The sequence below is a fragment of the Eucalyptus grandis genome, chromosome 8 (genome assembly GCF_016545825.1).
Source record: "Eucalyptus grandis isolate ANBG69807.140 chromosome 8, ASM1654582v1, whole genome shotgun sequence".
Taxonomy (NCBI): Eukaryota; Viridiplantae; Streptophyta; class Magnoliopsida; order Myrtales; family Myrtaceae; genus Eucalyptus; species Eucalyptus grandis.
The window spans coordinates 28,875,670-28,895,766 of NC_052619.1; the positions used below are offsets into that span (position 1 = coordinate 28,875,670).

General features: G+C 40.5%; 3 protein-coding genes across 3 annotated transcripts; 2 read left to right on the top strand and 1 right to left on the bottom strand.

Annotated features, from left to right (window-relative positions):
• Window positions 1–1,270: 1,270 nt before the first annotated feature.
• On the top strand, window positions 1,271–4,941 carry LOC104457395 (formamidase-like). The gene is made up of 7 exons (XM_010072342.3): window positions 1,271–1,766; window positions 2,260–2,497; window positions 2,618–2,808; window positions 2,958–3,193; window positions 3,661–3,904; window positions 4,153–4,260; window positions 4,678–4,941. The coding sequence occupies exons 1-7, from the start codon at window positions 1,548–1,550 to the stop codon at window positions 4,795–4,797; spliced, it is 1,356 nt and encodes a 451-aa protein (XP_010070644.2). The 5' UTR covers window positions 1,271–1,547; the 3' UTR covers window positions 4,798–4,941.
• A 1,585-nt stretch (window positions 4,942–6,526) lies between these two features.
• LOC104457396 (formamidase) lies at window positions 6,527–12,714 on the top strand. Its single transcript, XM_010072344.3, is given in 8 exon segments — window positions 6,527–7,337; window positions 9,990–10,227; window positions 10,346–10,536; window positions 10,687–10,720; window positions 10,723–10,921; window positions 11,373–11,616; window positions 11,874–11,981; window positions 12,411–12,714. Coding segments are annotated over 8 exon segments (1,356 nt in total). The 5' UTR covers window positions 6,527–7,115; the 3' UTR covers window positions 12,531–12,714.
• Window positions 12,715–12,852: 138 nt separating this feature from the next.
• On the bottom strand, window positions 12,853–17,432 carry LOC104457397 (queuosine salvage protein). Its single transcript, XM_010072347.3, has 7 exons — window positions 17,231–17,432; window positions 16,956–17,099; window positions 15,541–15,639; window positions 14,666–14,742; window positions 14,412–14,520; window positions 13,930–14,258; window positions 12,853–13,268 (listed from the first exon to the last, which is right to left on the bottom strand). Exons 1-7 carry the CDS (start codon window positions 17,298–17,300, stop codon window positions 13,176–13,178), a joined length of 921 nt encoding a protein of 306 aa, XP_010070649.2. The 5' UTR covers window positions 17,301–17,432; the 3' UTR covers window positions 12,853–13,175.
• Between the last annotated feature and the right edge of the window lie 2,665 nt (window positions 17,433–20,097).

Genomic DNA, 20,097 nt, shown 5'->3' on the forward strand with positions numbered 1-20,097 from the left:
AAATAAAAATAAATAAATAAAAAGGGAAAAATGTCACAAATGGTCCATATACTTTTACTTAATGTGCAATTTCGTCCTTGAACTTTCAATTTGCTCAATTTGGTCCCTAAACTATTGATAAATATTCAATCTAGTTCCTAAACTTTCGATCGGCTCAATTTGATCTCTGAACTATTGATAAATGTCCAATCTAGTTCTTCATAACTGTTTTTCCTTTCCTTTTTTTTTTCTTTTTTTTTTGTTGGCTTTTTCTCTCTTCCCTCCCTTGGCTCCGGTAGAGGGAAGCCGACGTCCGGCATCGAGTGACCCTCGCCGGCATTGGACGAGGGTCGTCCTCGCCGGACGCAAGCGAGGGCGGCCCGACACCGGGGTGCTCCCTCGCCCGACGCTAGCAAGGGGCTCCCTCGCTAGATCTACAAGGGAGCCCCTCGCCCAACGCCGGCGAGGGCAACCCTCGCTAGACGTCGGCAGAGGGAAGAGAGAAGAAGCAAAAAAAAAAAAAAAGAAGAAGGGAAAACAGTAATGAAGGACTAGATCGGACATTTATCAATAGTTTAGGAACCAAATTGAACCGATCGAAAGTTCAAGGACTAGATTGGACATTTATCAATAGTTCAAGAACCAAATTGAGCAAATTGAAAGTTCAGGGACGAAATTGCACATTAAGTAAAAGTATAGGGACCATTTGCGACATTTTCCCTATAATAAAAAAAAACATGTTGTCTTTTTATTATCTTTCAATTTATGCATTGTAGTTAAAGTTTACATATTCGCGTCGTTGATTAAACTCTGATGTGTTTCTTAACTATAATGCATCGTCATTGATTAAATTCCGCCATTATATATCTTTACGTTCTCGGGTTTTGTCATCGATTAAATTCCGGCACAATTTGTGTACGTCCAGCTCCACTTCAAGTGAAAATATCAATTCCCTTGTGCACCAGTGATATTTCCTATCCAGAATCGCCACAGAACTTATATCTTATAATAAAAATTTTCGATAAAATGTATTTCTCAACGATTGGTTACTATAATGCTACTATGTCTAAAGGGAGTGCTGGAAATGTGTTTTATGGCGATACAAATCCATTTATCTCAATTGGGGATAGTTCTTCCGAATCTGTGCCACAGGATGATTTGTCTACACAATTTATCAAGCGTGTTCAACAACGAGAGGCTTTTAACTTCTCATCCAATGCCACTCTTACACGTATAGGTAGCATGGCATTTTTCTCTACTTTGTCTCCTAGCACCTGCAAGAACCATTCTTCTCTCACCATAACGCTAGTCCTCATCTCAAGTTATTTTAGCTAATGGTTCCTCTACTCAAGTGGTTGGATCACGGCTATTTCACTTATATCTTCCTTATCTTTGTCCTCTCATGTTTCCTCAACTTCCTTTGAATTTGTTGTTCGTCAATTAACTAAAGCTCTTGATTGTTCTGAGTCTTTGCGCCATCTCCTAGGTTACCAAGATACGCCTACCTATCCAAATATCTTGGCTTCCCAAGTGGACTCATCGATTCGTAAGTTGAAAGAAAACTTGAAATGGCTCAACATGGTCCGAGGCTGATCATCCCAATAGATGTGAAGAAGAAGCCCCACGAGCAGGCGCTTCCCCTTCACACCCGGTGGCATCCGGAGATCCCGCCGGTCGCGGAGGTACGGACCAGTGAGTTCTTCCGGGTGGAGATGATGGACTGGAGCGGCGGTGCGGTCACGCAAGAGTACTCCGTCGAGGACATCAAGCATACCGACCTGTCCATCGTGAGTTCTCCAGTTTGCTATTGGTTTTCCTGGTCACGTCTCTCGCTTATTTTCAAGTAGTTGAATTTACGATTTCCACCAATCCGAAAGAATCCGAACCTCCTCTGTCCCGATGAATCACAAATTTTCATTTGGTTTCATAAACTTCCCAATCATCGCTTCTCAAATTGTAAGCTCTCTGCAACTTTTCGTCCGCACCCCCTGAATCGCTCCTCCAACACTAAGATTAGTAGTAACAACCGCTGGCACCCTGAAATACCCGCAGCTGCGGTGGTTACGAGTGGCGAGCTTTTTAGGAGAGAGATGGTAGACTGGAAGGGTCATAAAAAATGATGCTACACATCAGGTGAAGGAATAAAAAGACAACTCAAAATCAAGACAGACTAAAAACTGTGCTATGAGAGACTCTCTCTCTCTGTAGGGAGCTTTTAAGCCTGTTGAAAGTGAATACCTCAGTAGAGCTGTTGATTCTGGTTATTTACTTCTGATCCAGGGTCATTACATGAGTGGACCGATCAGAGTTTTGGATACAGATGGAGTTCCAGCGAAGCCGGGCGATCTTCTCGCTGTCGAGATATGCAACCTGGGTCCTCTACCGGGCGATGAATGGGGCTTCACAGCAACATTCGACAGAGAACACGGAGGCGGGTTTCTGACAGATCATTTCCCAAGTGCAACCAAAGCTATATGGTATTTCGAAGGAATCTATGCGTACTCACCGCAAATACCGGGTATATATCCTAATTCTACATGCTTTGTCTCTTTCAAACTTAATGCCTGATGCATAGTAACATGATGAAATTACTGTATTGGTTTGCCTGGGGAATGACAATTTTCTACATGAATCTTAGGTGTGAGATTTCCAGGTTTGACTCACCCTGGATTAATTGGAACTGCACCATCTAAGGAACTCCTGAACATATGGAACGACAGGGAAAGAGAGGTTCAAGAAAATGGACTGCAGACGTTCAAGCTATGTGAGGTTGTGCATTCAAGGCCACTAGCAAGCTTACCATCAACCAAAGGCTCCGTCCTCGGCAAGGTACAGTACAGTTAACTTACTCGTAGCAATCGAAGCAAGCAATAGAAAGCCATTCATATTAAAGCATGCATATGATAATCTAATCCGCAAAATGGTCATTTATGAACTGCTTACACTGAAGACCAGTCCTGACATCAACCATCCTTTAGATTAAACAAGGCACTCCTGAATGGGAAAGGATTGCAAAGGAAGCTGCAAGAACAACTCCGGGAAGAGAGAATGGGGGAAACTGCGACATCAAAAATCTAGGAAGGGGTTCAAAGATATATCTCCCAGTTTTTGTGGAAGGAGCAAACCTCAGCACTGGCGATATGCACTTCTCTCAGGGTGATGGTGAAATCTCCTTCTGCGGGGCAATCGAGATGAGTGGCTTTTTGGAGCTCAAGTACAGTGCATTTCTCACCTCTTCACAAGACCTAACATTATAGTTCGATAGAAGCGGTGATTATTGATTTAAAAGCGCAAAATAGCTTCCCCAGCAATGGTGAAGAAGCAAAATTCATAAACTAACTGAAAAGTAACAAAGTACTCTGTTACAGTTAAAACAGTTGAAACTCCACTTACTTCTGAAGAAATTTGTGTTAGTCACATGGAATTTGAGACATTGGCAAGCACAAATTCTTATAGCTTCGGTATTGAATGCTCAAGATCCGATCACAATGCTCTTGGCAAGGACTGATATCTGCAGGCTCAGGATTTATAGAGCATCTATAACCTATGGGATTTCATTTCACTGTTTCGACTGACCTTTTTCTTTCCAAATTTACTCTCGTTCATCGTGCCAACACATTAATGTTAAGTCTTCCTTACTTTTGGGTGCTAAACGGAATTCTTGGCTTCAACGTCAATTAGGTGCGAAATCATCAGAGGAGGGATGAAAGAATACCTGACACCAATGGGGCCAACTCCCCTGCATGTGAACCCAATCTTCGAGATAGGACCAGTGGAGCCGAGATTTTCAGAATGGCTAGTGTTTGAAGGGATCAGCGTTGATGAGAGCGGAAGGCAGCATTTCCTTGATGCCACTGTCGCGTACAAGCGAGCAGTACTAAATGCCATCCACTACCTCTCCAAATTCGGGTACTCCAAGGAGCAGGTTTGCACATCTCTCATAGAAACCTAAATCACTTCTCAGCACATGCCTGGGTCACGGTTAAATCTTGCAGTGGTTCCCACTTGGGTTCCACATCATTCAACGGCTGTGATCATGTGATGCATGGTGAATCGGATCAATACAGAATGTGAAAAAAAAAAAAAGGACTACCAACTGAAACCCATTCCTCATATTTAAGCAATCTTGTATAGTCTTTCTGGCGTGACTAACAGAATCACACGTCCTGGCAGATGTATCTTCTAGTATCCTGCTGCCCATGTGAAGGAAGGATATCTGGAATTGTGGATTCCCCTAATGCTGTAGCAACACTTGCAATCCCCACTGCCATCTTTGATCAGGTACTTCTGTCAGAAACTAAGCTGCTCCTCATTTTAATGATCAACTCAGCACATTCTGATAAAAGACCGCATTCAGCTAGAATCTACGGATAGTTCGCTCATAAAGTGGCTAATGACCCAACAAGTAGAAGCTAGATGAGACATGCTACTCCACTGGTACATATTAGATCGATAAACTACCAAATAACTTTGATGGCTGGATGTGTATTCTTTTCCATCTTCCACCACCTTTTTATCCATCAAAGTACATTCGATTTCCCTGTTCTTCTTTTTGCTTTAGTCAACCATAACTAATACCACCATTGCACAAAGTCTATCTTCCTTGTGTTTTTTCTCGCCTATCAATCGGCAAGCAGATCTGGATCACTTTCAGAAAGTCCAGATAGCATACCGTCTAAGAAAGTCTATTTATTGCAGGATATTCGTCCGAAGAACAAGATTCCAGTCGGGCCTCGGCTAGTCAGGAAGCCAGATGTCCTGAAGTGCACTTATGATGGGAATCTACCTATAACAAAGAACCTTAGTGCCACTATGTAGTCCTCGCTCAGGTGTCGTAGATCACAATAGTTAAGGAAAACATATGTGCTTGCACATCTTCCTATTCCACGTTTACGAAGTATAAGTATTGTGAAAGCAAACAATATGTTACTTTGGACAATACAATTTGGGTGGCATTCGACACTTGAGCTTGAGACGGGAGAGAGGGAGACAGCTGAGATGGCTGGGCAGGGGCTCAGCGACGTGACATGACAATCGCGGGCGGCACAAGGAGGAGAAGGGCTAAGTTGTACGCGTTGGGTTGGGTTGGTTCGGGGTTTAGGATAGGTGGATTATCTTGGTAGATAGTTTTCGAATGGCGAGCAGAGGGGTAAACTTGGAAAAAGATGACAAGAAATGAAATTGCAAATCTGTAGATTAGATTAAAATCATAAGTGATGTTAGATGCAAGGAATGAAATTGCAAAAGCGAATATGGCTTTTGTAGGTTTTCAAAAATATGGAGGGTATTTGATTCGCGCATAAAAGTTAGGATGGCTTTGGAAATTCTCAAAAAAAAAAAAATGTTAGAATCAGTCCAATTGCCATGAAGAAAAGGTGGAATAGACATCATTTTCCATTATCACTAAAGTCGGTAGGTAAAACTACAACCTCAATGACAAATTACCAATAAAAAATAGTTCCATTAAACAAGTACAATAAGGAGTGACCACATCTAATATAATATAATTAAAAGTTAATATCATCCAAAACCTCAAAATTGATAGACTCCAAACAAAAATTCCGGAACCGATACAATCTTAAAAACGTCGGCACAAATGCCAGCATAGTCCTAAGATTCCGATCTTCAGGGCTCGCTAGTGGGGAAACAAATCAGGATTAGACAGAAGCATCTTTCCGTCGCAAAAGGCTAAGGTGTGGAACGAATGTGATCGTGGCGAGTTTCCATCCGATTGATCGGAGCAAAAGGCTTGTCGTTCAGCTTTTCACAAGCACTAAAAGCTTTCTGGCATCTCAAGATGAACTTGCAACTAATCAGGAGGGGGTTGCATCAGCATAAATGTGTACGATGTTGAATCGAATTCAGACAACCGAGTGAATGGGTTGCATCAGCATAAATGTGTACGATGTTGAATCGAATTCAGACAACCGAGTGAATCGACTTTAGCGATGAAGAAATGATGAAGCCTTGTCGAGTACATATCACCCGACCATCTTGGTCTTTAGCCTATCCTTTTCTTTGGAGAGAGAATCATGGAGAGCCACCAATGTCAAAAAGTATCACTGAATAGGTATTCGATTCGCTAAAGATGATGTCATCTCTAAACCCTAAATTTTTTTTTTCAATTAAAAATGGAAAAGCTTACGAGTTTTGAGATCAAACTATCCCTAAAAGACTGAATGCTCATGATGTTTCCGGTCTATGTTGCAGATGAATCGAGGACCCCACGTTTTGTGCGATGATTCTAATATCACTCGAGTATAAAGCGACATTTCATAAGATGAGAATAAAGTGAATGATTTAATGCAGAACGGGTTTCTCCAACCATCAATTTATCAATTTGTTTCTTTATTTGATCTAGTTATTTTGACATTGTCCTTGATTAAGGATATATGTTTCTACTAAAGTACCTTATTTAGAATTATTTTCCTAGTGTTTTATTAGGGTTTGCTTCTAGACAGCTTATACTTTATGATTTGATTAATGAATATCGTGCATTTGCCCTTTCTTCTTTCCCACATGAACTGGCGTTTCTCTATTTCTCCTCCAACTTTCGCTACTTCCTTTTCCCCTTTCTTGGTATCCGATTTTCTTCTCTTTCTATATGATTCTAAACCTATCTTCACCGCGCGCTTCCATTGTTCGTCAATTGGTATCGGAGGTAGACCGATTTATCATCACAATCCTCAGTGGCACATTGTACTGGGCCATCAAAAACCTACCAATATATAAAAAATCAGTGTAGTGGAAGTGAAAAGCCTCAGCTCATTGTTGTGGTGGTTGCTGTTGGCGGCATCGTTGTCCAATCGCATCGTCGTGGTACGTCGTGTCTTGATAGAGCAAGGGAGGTGGTGGATGTTCGCTCGATGCAGAGTGACGACAATTGATCTCCCATCATCGTTTTCCCATCCCAATCTCCATCGGTATAGAGTGGACCATCCACTCGTAGAGAAAGAAAAATCAAACCCTTGGAGGTGTCAATAATGTCCCTCAATATCTTCCACTTCTGCATATCTAAAGCACCTCTTCTTGAGTCCTTGTGCCATCTCCTGCTTACCAAGAAATAGCCACACTTCCATGAGGTTTCGGCTCCCCAAGTAATCTTATCAATTCTTGAACTCGGAGAGAAGACAGAAATGGCTCAACGAAATGGTCCGAGGCTGGTCATCCCAATAGATGTGAAGAAGAAGCCCCACGAGCAGGCGCTCCCCCTCCACAACCGGTGGCACCCGGAGATCCCGCCGGTCGCGGAAGTGCGGACTGGCGAGTTCTTCCGGGTGGAGATGGTGGACTTCAGCGGCGGCGGGATCACGCGCGAGTATACCATCGACGACATCAAGCATGCCAACATGTCCATCGTGAGTTCTCGGAATTTGGCTATTAATTTTCCCGTTGCGTCTCTCGCTTGTTTTCTTATCTGATCGAATTTACGAAGTTCATCATTATAACGAGGCCTTCATATGATGAGAGAGAATGGGGGAATTAAGGACAATAGTAAGTCATTCTACAGTTAGGAACCTCTTTAATCTTCTTTTCTCAAGCTGAATCCGAGTGGATCATTCCCAGAGAGGCATCCCAAGTTCAGAAAACTCTTCTTCCTGTTGGGGTTTTCAGGAGAGAGCTTGGACTGCTCTGTGAATATACTAATTTGACACAATTGAGACGCTTGGAACGTTAGTTCTGCTGGATAATGACGAAGTGATAGGTCCCATTTTCGTCCTGCGATGATTTTTCCTTGTGGGGACCGTCAGAGCTGAAGGAGGAGTAATACATAACTATGTTGACGTGACCTAGTCGATCTATTATTTAATTCACGTAATATGTATCCCGACTTTCATATTAAGATTTTAAAAACTCATAATCTCGTCATCAAAGCGTTTGTGATATTTGAAGGGTCGATGCGACTATGATGACTGGCCTTTTTTTTTAATTTTACCGTGCGTGTACATGGCTAATGGCACAACTATTTTCTCTAGGAAGTTATTTCCGAGTTCCTCTCTTTCACATCCCAAATCAAGGGAAAAGGAAGCCTGAGATCAGCATTAAACAAAATCCTAACTTACAATCAACGGCAAAACCCCGTGTCGTGCATCCTTTTTTTTTTTTTTTTTTTTTTTTTGCAGGAATGCAAGCCCTTCTCGCATGATTTCGTGAGGAATAGCGTGAGATCAAACCTCCATTCACTTCGAGAAAAATAAATAATTTAAAATATTTTCTTAAAAATAATTATTTGTATCTTTTAAATTAATTAATTAATTAAAGACATTTTTTATCATAATATTTTTATATTTAAATATTTTCGTGAACGATAAAAATAGTTTTTGTTTGTTTATTTCTATAAACGATGCACGTGATCATTTTTAGGAAAATATTTTTTTAATTACTCATTTTGTTTCATGAAATAAAGGAAGCCTAAATGAATATGTTTTACTATTGCCCTGTTATTTTCCTTCCCAAAGAACTTTCTTCGTGTCTTATCCAATTTGAGAATGTACTGCGACTTAGGGTTTCTAGGGTTGTCTCAATGATGATTTGGGGCTGTAAATAACTAATGATGGGATTTTGGAGGGTAATTGTGTCACTTTTAGAGCATACGAATTGCATCACTTGTCACATAGATGCACCGCGACATTAAAAAAAATGCAACATCGAAAACCTACTCACATAAAGTTTAGGATTTGAGTATTTAACGCACCTATTAATGGGTTGACGTTCTTTGTTGTTTGCTCCAAATACCCAATACAATCAGAGAAATCCAGCCTTCCTAGTCTCATTATTGAATACCTATCTCAAGACTAATTTCTCAAAAAGCTCAATACCATGGCCATTCTTGCAATATCCGCTCACAAAGTTAGGGAGAAGAATAATGGGAATGCCAAAATTACTGTACAGCACTCATTTGAGTGCCAATGCCAATTTATCTCACCGGAAAATCCGACGTGGCAATGCCGGTCATTCGACGTGACTTCACTGGCGTGGACATGGCTTCGCATCTACTAACGTAAACAATTTTTAATATTTTATTTTTTAAAATTTTCTGATTTTTTTTTTTGTTTTTTTTTTCTTTAGGGTCGGCAAGGGTTGAGCAAAAAAAAAAAAAAAAAGAAAAATTCAAAAAAAAATCCATGTAATATGATTTGTCGGAATTGGCACTCAAGTAAGCGCCGTACGAAAATTTTGACACCACCACTGTTCTTACCCCTACAAAGTTACTAAAACAGAGATATAGTACTAAATGCACCAATATAGTTACTGCCGAATTGAGGAAATTACTGCCGCGGATACTATCCGCTTTTCAACACGGGTCGGACCCGTTTTGTGAATATACTAACTTGACCTAATTGGGATTCTTTGCATTATATTATTCTGTGAGGACAAAATAAAGGTGGTCCTTTTCACCCTATGGTGACTTTTTCCTTGGGGGGACCATCTGAAATGGGGTCACTCCAGTTTTGTCATCTCCTGCCAATCTTAGAGAAGTCAAACCTCCTCTATCCCGATGAATCACATACTTCATCCGGTACAAAAAGTCTCCCCATCATCGCTTCTCAAATTCTAAACTCTCTGCAACTTTTCATCCACACCCCCATCAATGGCTCCTCGGACCCCAAGACTAGTAGTGCCAATAGACCTGAAAAAGAAGCCATGGGACCAAAAACTGCCTCTCCACAACCGCTGGCACCCCGAGATACCTGCGGTCGCAGCGGTTACGAGCGGCGAGTTCTTTAGGATAGAGATGGTGGACTGGACTGGAGGGGCTATAAAAGATGATGACTCCGCACTCGACGTGAAATCTGTAGATCTCTCATCAGTAAGTGCCAGCCACTCCTAAGAAAGCTAAAGAGCAGTTTCCACCTCTTGGCTTATAAATCAGGTGAAGCAATAAAAGGACAGCTGAAAATTAAGGAGGAGTCGAGACTATGTGCTATGAGAGACTTTCTTAAGGGAGCTTTTAAGTCTTGTGTATACCTCGGTAGAGTTGTTGATCTGGTCGTTTACTTATGATCCAGGTTCATTACCTGAGTGGACCGATCAGAGTCCTGGATACAGATGGAATTCCTGCGAAGCCAGGTGATCTTCTCGCTGTCGAGATATGCAACCTGGGTCCTCTACCGGGTGATGAGTGGGGTTTCACAGCAACATTCGACAGAGAAAATGGAGGCGGATTTCTGACGGATCATTTCCCAAGTGCAACCAAAGCTATATGGTATTTTGAAGGAATCTATGCTTACTCACCGCAAATACCGGGTATGTATCCTAATTCTACATGCTTTATATCTTTCAAACCTAATGCCTGATGCGTAGTAGTATGCTGAATATATCATTGGTTTGCCTGGGGAATGACAATTTCCTGCATGAATCTTAGGTGTGAGGTTTCCAGGTTTGACTCACCCTGGAATAGTAGGAACTGCACCATCTAAGGAGCTCCTAAAAATATGGAACGACAGGGAAAGGGAGGTTGAAGAAAATGGACTGCAGACACTCAAGCTATGCGAGGTTTTGCATTCAAGGCCACTAGCAAACTTACCATCAACCAAAGGCTGTGTCCTTGGCAAGGTACGATGTAATTAACCGACTCATAGCAATTGACGCAAGCAATACAAAGCCATTCATATTAAAGCATGCATAGGGTAATCTAATCTGCAAAAAAAGTCATTTACTAACTGCTTAAACTGAATATCGGTCCTGATATCAACCATCCTTTAGATTCAAGGAGACACTCCCGAATGGGAAAGGATCGCGAGGAAGCTGCCAGAACAATTCCGGGAAGAGAGAACGGGGGAAACTGCGACATCAAAAATCTAAGTAGAGGTTCAAAGGTTTATCTCCCTGTATTTGTGGAAGGAGCAAACCTCAGCACTGGCGATATGCACTTCTCTCAAGGTGATGGTGAGGTCTCCTTCTGTGGGGCAATCGAGATGAGTGGCTTCTTAGAGCTCAAGTACGGTTCATTTCTCATCTCTTCACATTACGTGAAATTATAGTTCAATCGGAGCAGTGACTATTGATTTAAAAGTGTAAAATAGCACCCCTAGCAATGGTCAAGAAGCAAATTCATGAATTAACTGAGAAGTAACAAAGTAATCTTTAACGGTGAAAACAGTAGAAACTTCACTTCTACAAATATTTGCGTTAGTCACATGGAAATTTAAGACATCAGCAAAAAAACTCTTATAGCTTCGGTAGTAAATGCTCAATATCCAAACATAATGCTCATGGCAAGGACTGATGTCTGCAGGCTCATGATTTACAGAGCATCTATAACCTTCATCCTTTTTATCCCAAGTTTGACTAACCTTTTTCTTTCTAAATTCACTCTCACTCATCATGCAACATATAAATCTTCCTTACTTTGGGTGCTAAACGACATTGTTGGCTTCATCTTCAATTAGATGTGAAATCATCAGGGGAGGGATGAAAGAGTACCTGACACCAATGGGACCAACTCTTCTCCACGTGAACCCAATCTTCGAGATAGGACCAGTGGAGCCGAGATTTTCAGAATGGCTGGTGTTCGAGGGGATCAGTGTCGATGAGAGTGGGAGGCAGCATTACCTCGACGCCAGCGTTGCATACAAGCGGGCTGTACTCAATGCCATCGACTACCTCTCTAAATTCGGCTACTCCAAGGAGCAGGTTTGCACATCTCTTACAGAAAACTAAAATCGCTATTCAACACATGTGGAAAATTCTCGCCTGGGTCCAATCCAGCAGGACTGGTTGAATCTTGCAGTGGTCCCACTTCGGGTCCACATCATTCAACTGCTATGATCATGCAATCCATGGTAAATCGGATCAATACCATAAAAAACAGAAAACAAAGACTTCCAATCCTCAAATTTCAGTAATCTTTTATAGTCCCTCCAGTGTGACTGACAAACACATCCTGACAGATGTATCTTCTACTATCCTGCTGCCCATGTGAAGGAAGAATATCCGGAATTGTGGATTCCCCTAATGCTGTAGCAACACTTGCCATCCCCACATCAATCTTTGATCAGGTACTTCTGATATAAACTTCTACACGTATTAGCTCCACATCCTCCTCCGATGATGAACAATACACATTCTCATAAAAGACCACGTTCCACTAAAATCTATGGATAATTCGCTCATAAAGTGGCAAATAATGCAACAACTAGAAACTAGAAGAAAGATGCTACTCTGCTGGTACACATACAATCGTCAAACTACCAAATAATTTTGATGGCTGGATGTATCTTCTTTCCATCTTCCACCACCTTTTCATCCATCAATGTACATGTCCTTGTTCTTCTTTTCACTTCAGTCACCATAACTAAGATTGCCAGACATTACATGAAGTCTATCCTTCATGAGTTTTTTCTTGCCTATCAATCAGTCAACAGATCTGGATCACTTTCAAAAAGTCCAGATGGCATATCATCTAAGAAAAAGTGTTTTTATTGCAGGATATTCGTCCGAAGAACAAGATTCCAGTTGGGCCTCGGCTAGTCAGGAAGCCAGATGTCCTGAAATGCACTTATGATGGGAATCTACCTATAACTAAGAACCTTAGTGCCACTATGTAGTCCTCGCTCAGGTGGCCAAAATCACAATAGTTAAGTATAACATATGTAATTGCCCCTCTTCCTATTCCACATTTACAAAACATAAGTAGAACTGTGAAAGCAAGAAATATGTTATTTCTGGACAACCTGTACATCTCGGTTGAATAATGGATGAGCCTCTTACTGAGAAAGGCACAATCCAATACAGATACGTCTGCTGCTCCATCACATCATCGGCATTCATAACCCAGAAACACTCTCCAAGGACCAAGCATGCCTCATTACTCATATTTGCTCTTAAAATAATGCACATAGCCCACAAGAAAGAAAAATTTCACCACAGTTACGAGGAGAAATCAATTGATGTTTGTTCCTTCGAATGACAATGTCAAAAAAGCCCAGAGATGATACTATAACTTGGACTCCACTTAAAAATGCCAAAAGTGACACATAGGGTATGCGCAAAAACCCTTCAGTCATATCTTACATCAGTTAGAACAAGTTAATACCTATAAGCTATGCAAAATTTTGAAACAAGAGACCTCTTCTCCAACTAGATTAAGGAGAGGAAAAAGCGAACACTAAACAACCTTTGCAGTTCTTGAACGAAATAATCTAAGGAACTGTAGCTGAATATGCAAGAGCAGGATGGCTTAAGGAATATGATCAATAGTATATCGAAAGTGTTCGATGGTGCCGGAGTGATGGGCTCTGGATGCCGCAAGACCAAAGCCAAAGATCTAACTCCACACTCAGAACCTGAGAAAAGAAACCTTCAGCTAAGGAAATATGCAAGATGAGTTTGAAAGGCGCTTTAGAAAAGGATAGTTTTCTTCATGATTAGTTGCATGTAAATAGTCCTGATCTTCTAGAGAACAAAGTAAAGAATGTGGACAATTGATTGAATTAACAATTGTGCACTTCTTGATCTCCCAGGTAGAATAGCAAAACTTCACTTAGCTGCTGGATGACATGTACACATTCTATTATATACGGAAGAAAATTGTCAGTTGAATCAATTTCTACACCAGCAGCGGCCATATTTACTCCATAAAGACAATGCCAATCATCTCCTAAAATCAATGATAGATGTCAACAGTTGGTCTAAAATTTGGCCAGTTAATCTCTGCCTCTTCAGATGAAAGTTCAACAACTATCACGCTGATAAATTGATATCAACACATGAAAGTGGTCTACTACATTGCCTGGATTTACAAGATGTTCATCTTTTCCTTACGCAGATCACTTACTAATCATCTGATCTGTATTAATAGAAGTAATCCAAATTGTTTAGATAGATAAATTTACTAGACAATCATCTTAAGGTAGTGTGATTCAGAAAATATTAATTTCATTCACAAAATGCCATAGCTGAATAAAAGCTGAAAGGGTAAAAGATAAAGCTGAATGAAGTGATCACCTGTTTTCCCAATTTTCTACTCATCAACTCTCTCATTTTCTCCACAGCATATACAGAGCATGCTCGCAACTCGACTTCCTCCTCAGTGCCAGAAACTATTTCATTGTTAGCCTCAATAGTGTTCATCAGGGCAGAACTATATTTTAGGACTCCTAGCTGTCGAAGCACAGCTGGTACAATGTAGTCTGCAAAAATAGTAACCGAACCAATATCATGAAATTCACCGTATCCCTGGCCCTTGAATGCACCCCATAGATCGGCCGCAAATATCTGAGCTCTCTTATACAAGAATACTTGGTGGCCTTTATACACTGAATGATCTCGAAATCCTAGCAAAGAAATATGGTCAGCATTGGCATTTGCATTAAATGATCTTAGAAAACAAATGTCTTCCTTTTGCAAATATCATTTAAAAAGTACCCAATCATAGTTTCAACGGATTTAGAAGAATAGCCGACTGAAGAAAAATACAATCTTTATACCTGGAAAGTGACGTGCAACAAGAGCTACAAGCTTTCCTGCTGACTTCCCACACGACTTCACAAGATTTGACGCTTTACCATTAAAGCTTCTTTCTAATTCGTGTCCAACCTACAAGATGAAACTTCAAGATATCAAATGCATGAAATTCTACCATCAACAGTAGATTTGAAATCCAAATTGATAAACAAACAAATAATAACAAGAGAAGGATTGAACTGAATCTAACATTCAAATCGTTTAAAATCAAGCATACCTCATGCAATAAACGAAGCCGTTCATCCTCCAAAGGTAGGGGCCTGGGCCACTTCAACAACTCGCGTAACTGAGGACCTAAGTCAGTGAACCATTTCATAAATTGATTCTTAGTTAGAACAAACCTGCATAGATGAAATTACCAAGATATGTTCTAAAATCTCGTCTCATGCATAATTAATTAATTATAAGTCTCCTCTAGAGAAGATGCAAGACAAACTATCTTAAGCAGAGAAAATCTGTCCGGGATGCTAGGCATATCCAAATATACACTGGAATAAATAAGAGTCTAAGGATTCTCATCCCGTCATAGCACATAATGTTTAACTTGAGGAACAAAACAACGGGCAAGCCAGAAAGGCTATTATGGAGTTGAAGTTTAAAGCAATATTATTAATTCTATTCACAAAATTCAGGACAAATACCCAAAGTTCAGGTCAATTAAAATTCAAGATTATCAGGCACACTATTTATCTTGTTATTTGACTTTACCAGTGCTAAAATGTTTAAAGATTGCTTCAAAGATGAACATTTGCTTGCCTCTGAGCAAACAACAATAATTAGCAGAAAAACTAAAATCTCACAGCCAGTGCTACCAGAATCTACTAATTTTTGTTTTGCTAACTGGATTGGATTCACCAACCTATTGTAAGAACCTGATAGAAAGAATGACCCATGAAATGAGACATGTCACAAAATACCACCAATTGATGCACAATGGTTAAATACATCAATTCATAGTGTATCAATGCTAATCGAATCAAATATCTTGTCAGAAAATCACAAAACAATGCACAATATACATATAAACGGCAATGTTCCAAATCATTGTATGATGGGGAGCAGTAGAAACAGAATAAGAGGAAGTCAAAGTACCAGTGTACTTTTGCAGGCGATCAGCATCAAATGCAGATTTGTCTTTTTCCAGAGCTTCCTTCAGCCCCAAAGCCAGATGATCGTAACTCAAATCCTTGTCTATTACACAGAAACAAGAGAGATGAGATATTCGTTAAAGGTTGAAAAATCATGTTGTTTCCTATTCAGTAATATTGATCAGGTAATGTGACTAAATTGTCCTCTCCTTCAATTTAGCAAAAGTTACGGCAATTTACTAGTTGATAAGAACAAAATTCCCAGTCTTTTAATGTGCAAAACACCATTTATGATTTAAAGTATCAGCACTCTTCATGAACATAAATGAAATGTCACAACCACTAAGATAACACGCATATTTCTGCACGGCAGTGCTCTATACTCTGCTTCCATTTATTTGTTCCATTATTCTATTTTCACTATTTTCAGTGCAGGATATATGTATCCTTTCATCTTTTGTTATACTCATTGGTCCTTGGATCTTAATCCACTAAAAGAATAAGATGCAAAACATTATTTCATTCAGAGTTCAGATTAACACAAGAGACAATAGAGAGGGTCATCACACAGTTTCTCTAATTAAAAAAAGAAAAGAAAGGAAAGGCAATTCTAAAATGGCAAAAACAGAGACTCCTGCAGGTATTTTTTGAAGGATCTTGTTGCTAAATCAGCAACAAGCATCCTCAGATGTTTAGGATCTCAAAAGAGACAATGTTACCTGAGAGCTACCAATCTTTGAGTATATCGCGCAAATTTACTATTTCTCTATACTGAAACCAACTCATCTACTTCTTTGCAACATAAAATCATTAAGTAACCCCAATAAAAGTAAACGTCTAATGTGTATCCAACACTCTGAAAATAGTCATAGAGGAGCACAGCATGTTACATCCAAACCAGGAGCTTCCCTTCCTGCCCTACAAGGTTCGACCAAAATAATCAAATAAGGAGGCATTCTCCTGAATTTTAAAAGAGATTCCCATTTCACAAACCTGCGACCGCCACGTCACTCATCCAAGGGACAACTACTTCACCTATTATAACCGAAAATAAGTCAACTTTCATGTCACTCTCTTAGTGTGGGGCAAAAAAACTTTTTTTTTTTTACCTTAAATATGTGAACTTGTCCAAGTCACCATTTCATATTCAAGCCGGTTTTCCTTCATTCTTTTTCATTTCTCTTAACCAATCACCAATTCCCATTAAAAAAACAGCCCGATTAGTAAATGCGTGCAACCGGCCATCGAAACGAGCCCTCGTCACTAACCGAACGACCCCTGAAGGCCGAAGCCCCTCAAAACCATAATAAATAAATAAAAAATAAAAAATAAATAAAAGGCCTATACTGAAACCGCCGCGACCCCGAAAACACAATCCAGACTAAACAGAAAAGCAGAAAAGCAAGCAGTATATCTTACCGGGCCAAAAGCAGAAGTTGAGAGCATCCAGGACGAAGAGGTACTGAACGGTGAGGGGGCCATTGTCGAAGTAGTGGATCCCTTCGAAATCCCACTCCACCTTCGGAATCGAGTCCCCGATGGTGTCCACGACCTTCTCGATCCCTGCGCCAAACATCCACGCCCAGATTGTCGCATGCATGCACACACGTAGGCTAAAAGCAAAAAAAACAAAAAAACAAAAAAAATAAATAAAAAAATAGAAACGAAGAGGCGAGTCGAAAGGGGGGAGAGACCTGCGGAGTCGACGACGACGTGGGAGGCGCGGCTGGCGACCCAGGCGGCGGTCGCCCTGACCTCCTCCATCGGCGGCGGGCGGCGCTGGCGAAACCCTAAAACTCGAGGCGCGACGCGGACCGCGGAACGGAAGCGAGGAGCACGCGGAACCCGGAAGAGGAAACCTTAAAAATGCGTTTTTTCGGGGAGAAAAAAAAGGGGAAATTTCCGTGACTTATCGCTTCCTCAATTTGAAGTTTCCCGCTTTCTTGTTTGTTTCTTGCCGGTCGGCATTTTATACTCTTTTTTCTTCAATTTTTTAAGGTACGGGAAACTTCAGGTCAACATCTCCCTTCTTCCGCGCTGGATCGAGCGGATCTGGATCGACGTCGGAATGATCCGACGGTTCATGTGAATCGGTCTCGTGTGAGGCCGGCTCAGGGGATTATAGCCCCCCCGGGGGGGCAGTCCGCTTGCCACGTGCGCGCCCCGCTTACGCGAAATTTCGCGTGATTCAGCGGAGCCGACCTCACGTGGGCTGCCCCTCGCCAAGGGGGAGGGAGGAGGGGGGGCCCACTTTGGCCCGGTATTCTGCGATTCTATGTTCTCGTTGCGACCAAACCACCGACTTAAATTAAATCCTTTGACTATGTTTTAAATCTATACAGCTAAGTATATATGACCCTTGTCGTTCCAGTGCGTTATGGGAAACGTGCGTATATATCCAGTGCGTCATATGCGCTGATTTTCTCAATCCCTTTGGAATTTCGAAACAATGGACATTACTATCTCATAAAAATCTTATACCATATCAAAGTTTGAAATCTTGAATTTAAATCTTTAACAGCAGCAAACCAGAGTGATGAAGGGGAGACTGAAGTTGCTTTTCAAAGTCTCATTTGCCTCCTCAATTAAATATTTTTATTCTTATAATTAGGCCCAAAAAATGAACTAAATGTGAGGAGAAATATTAGAATATTTAGATAATAAATCACACTTTCGTTTAATAATTTAAGTTTTTTGTACAATAGACAATGATCTCATAAGATCTTATAAAATGATCATTATTTGGCTTATCGTATCACATCACACATAGATGAGATGGACCAATATATAACGCAGTTCCTAAACTTTTAATTTGTTTAATATAATCCCTAGACTTTTCGTAGATGTTCAACATGGTTCTTGAATTACATAAAAATATTCAATGTTTTCTTTTCATTAATTTCAATTTAGGGATAATATTAAACATTTTAATATAGCTCAAGGACTAGTTGAATATATATATAATGTCTAGTAAAAGTCCAGATATCACGTTACACATTAAGTCAAAATTTAGATATTATTAGTATCAATTTTTTTCTTAGATGACTTGAGACCAAGAGAACTTCACGAGTCTCAAGAACAATCGCCCTTTCACATGTCCATTGACCTTCAGGTTATGTTATACATTAGGAAGAAAATACTAAAAGACTATATGATGGTTTATGTCAATGGCATTCACAATTTCAACTCTAGGTTGGTGCCGATTTTAGCGGCCACTTTGGACGACATTGATTTAAGGTCGAATTACTTTTTGTTTTACCCGGGATTATCGGGGTCATTTTCTTCGGCTTCTTCGGGTCACTCCTCAAATTGATTTGTTTTTAATATTGTTTTCCAAAGTCAATAACCTAAGATATGTCACATAAATATTCGGTACAAATCATGCCACGAAATCTATAACGCAAAATGGTTTGCTGATGATTTGAACTGGATTTCTTCGGACATGCTAGGAGCCGTCCATGGCTACTTGAGTGCTAAGCTCGGCCACCCGTGCTCAAGATTTTCGGGTCACAGTGGTCGTGCCTGCTCGAAGCTTTAAGCTCGAGGTTATGACAAGCCTGACCCTTTGAACTGGTATCTATGGTTGCTAGATCCAACATCTTGTAGCCAGGGATGCTCGAGGTTGAGAAGGCATCATTGGACGTTCGTGAGTGGCATCATTGATGTTGGCAAGGCAGTTAAAGATGGCAATAAATAGTCAATGAACTTTTAATTTATTTAATGTGGTTCAACATAGTTCCTAAACTATATGAAAATATTCATTGTTGTCCTTTCATTAATTCAAGTTCTGGAATAATATTGAACACTTCAATATAGCTCAGGGACTAGTTGAATATTTATAAAATGTCTAATGATCACATTAAAAAATTAAAAGTTCAGAGACTACATTACATATTTAGCCAAAATTGAAAGATCATTAGTATTATTTTCCCATAGATGATTTGGGACCGAGAGAACTTCACGAGTCAAAGGAACGATTCCATTGACCTTCAGGTTTTGTTATACATTAGGAAGAAAATACTAAAAGACTATACGATAGCATTCGCAATTTCGACTCTAGGTTGGTGCCGATTTTAGCGGCCACTTTGGATGACTTTGATTTAAAGTCGAGTTACTTTTTGTTTTGCCCGGGACAATCGGGGTTATTTTCTTCGGCTTTGTCGGTTCACTCCTCATATTGATTTTTTTAAAATCGTTTTCCAAAGTCAATAACCCAAGATATGTCACATAAATATTCGGCACGAATCATGCCACACGATCTGTAATGCAAAATGGTTTGCTGATGATTTGAACTAGATTTCTTCGGACATGCTAATAGCCTTCCACGGCTACTCGAGCGCTGAGCTCGGCCGCTCGTGCTCGAGATTTTAGGCTCGCAGTCGCCGTGCCTGCTCGAAGCTTTGAGCTCGAGGCTATGGCAAGCCTGGCCGTCTGAGCTTGTATCCATGGTCGCTACATCCGGCATCCTACAGCCATGGATGCTTGAGGTCAAGAGGGCGTCGCTGGACTTTGGCAAGTGGCGTCATCGTTGTCGGCAAGGCAGTCAAAGATGTCGACGGAC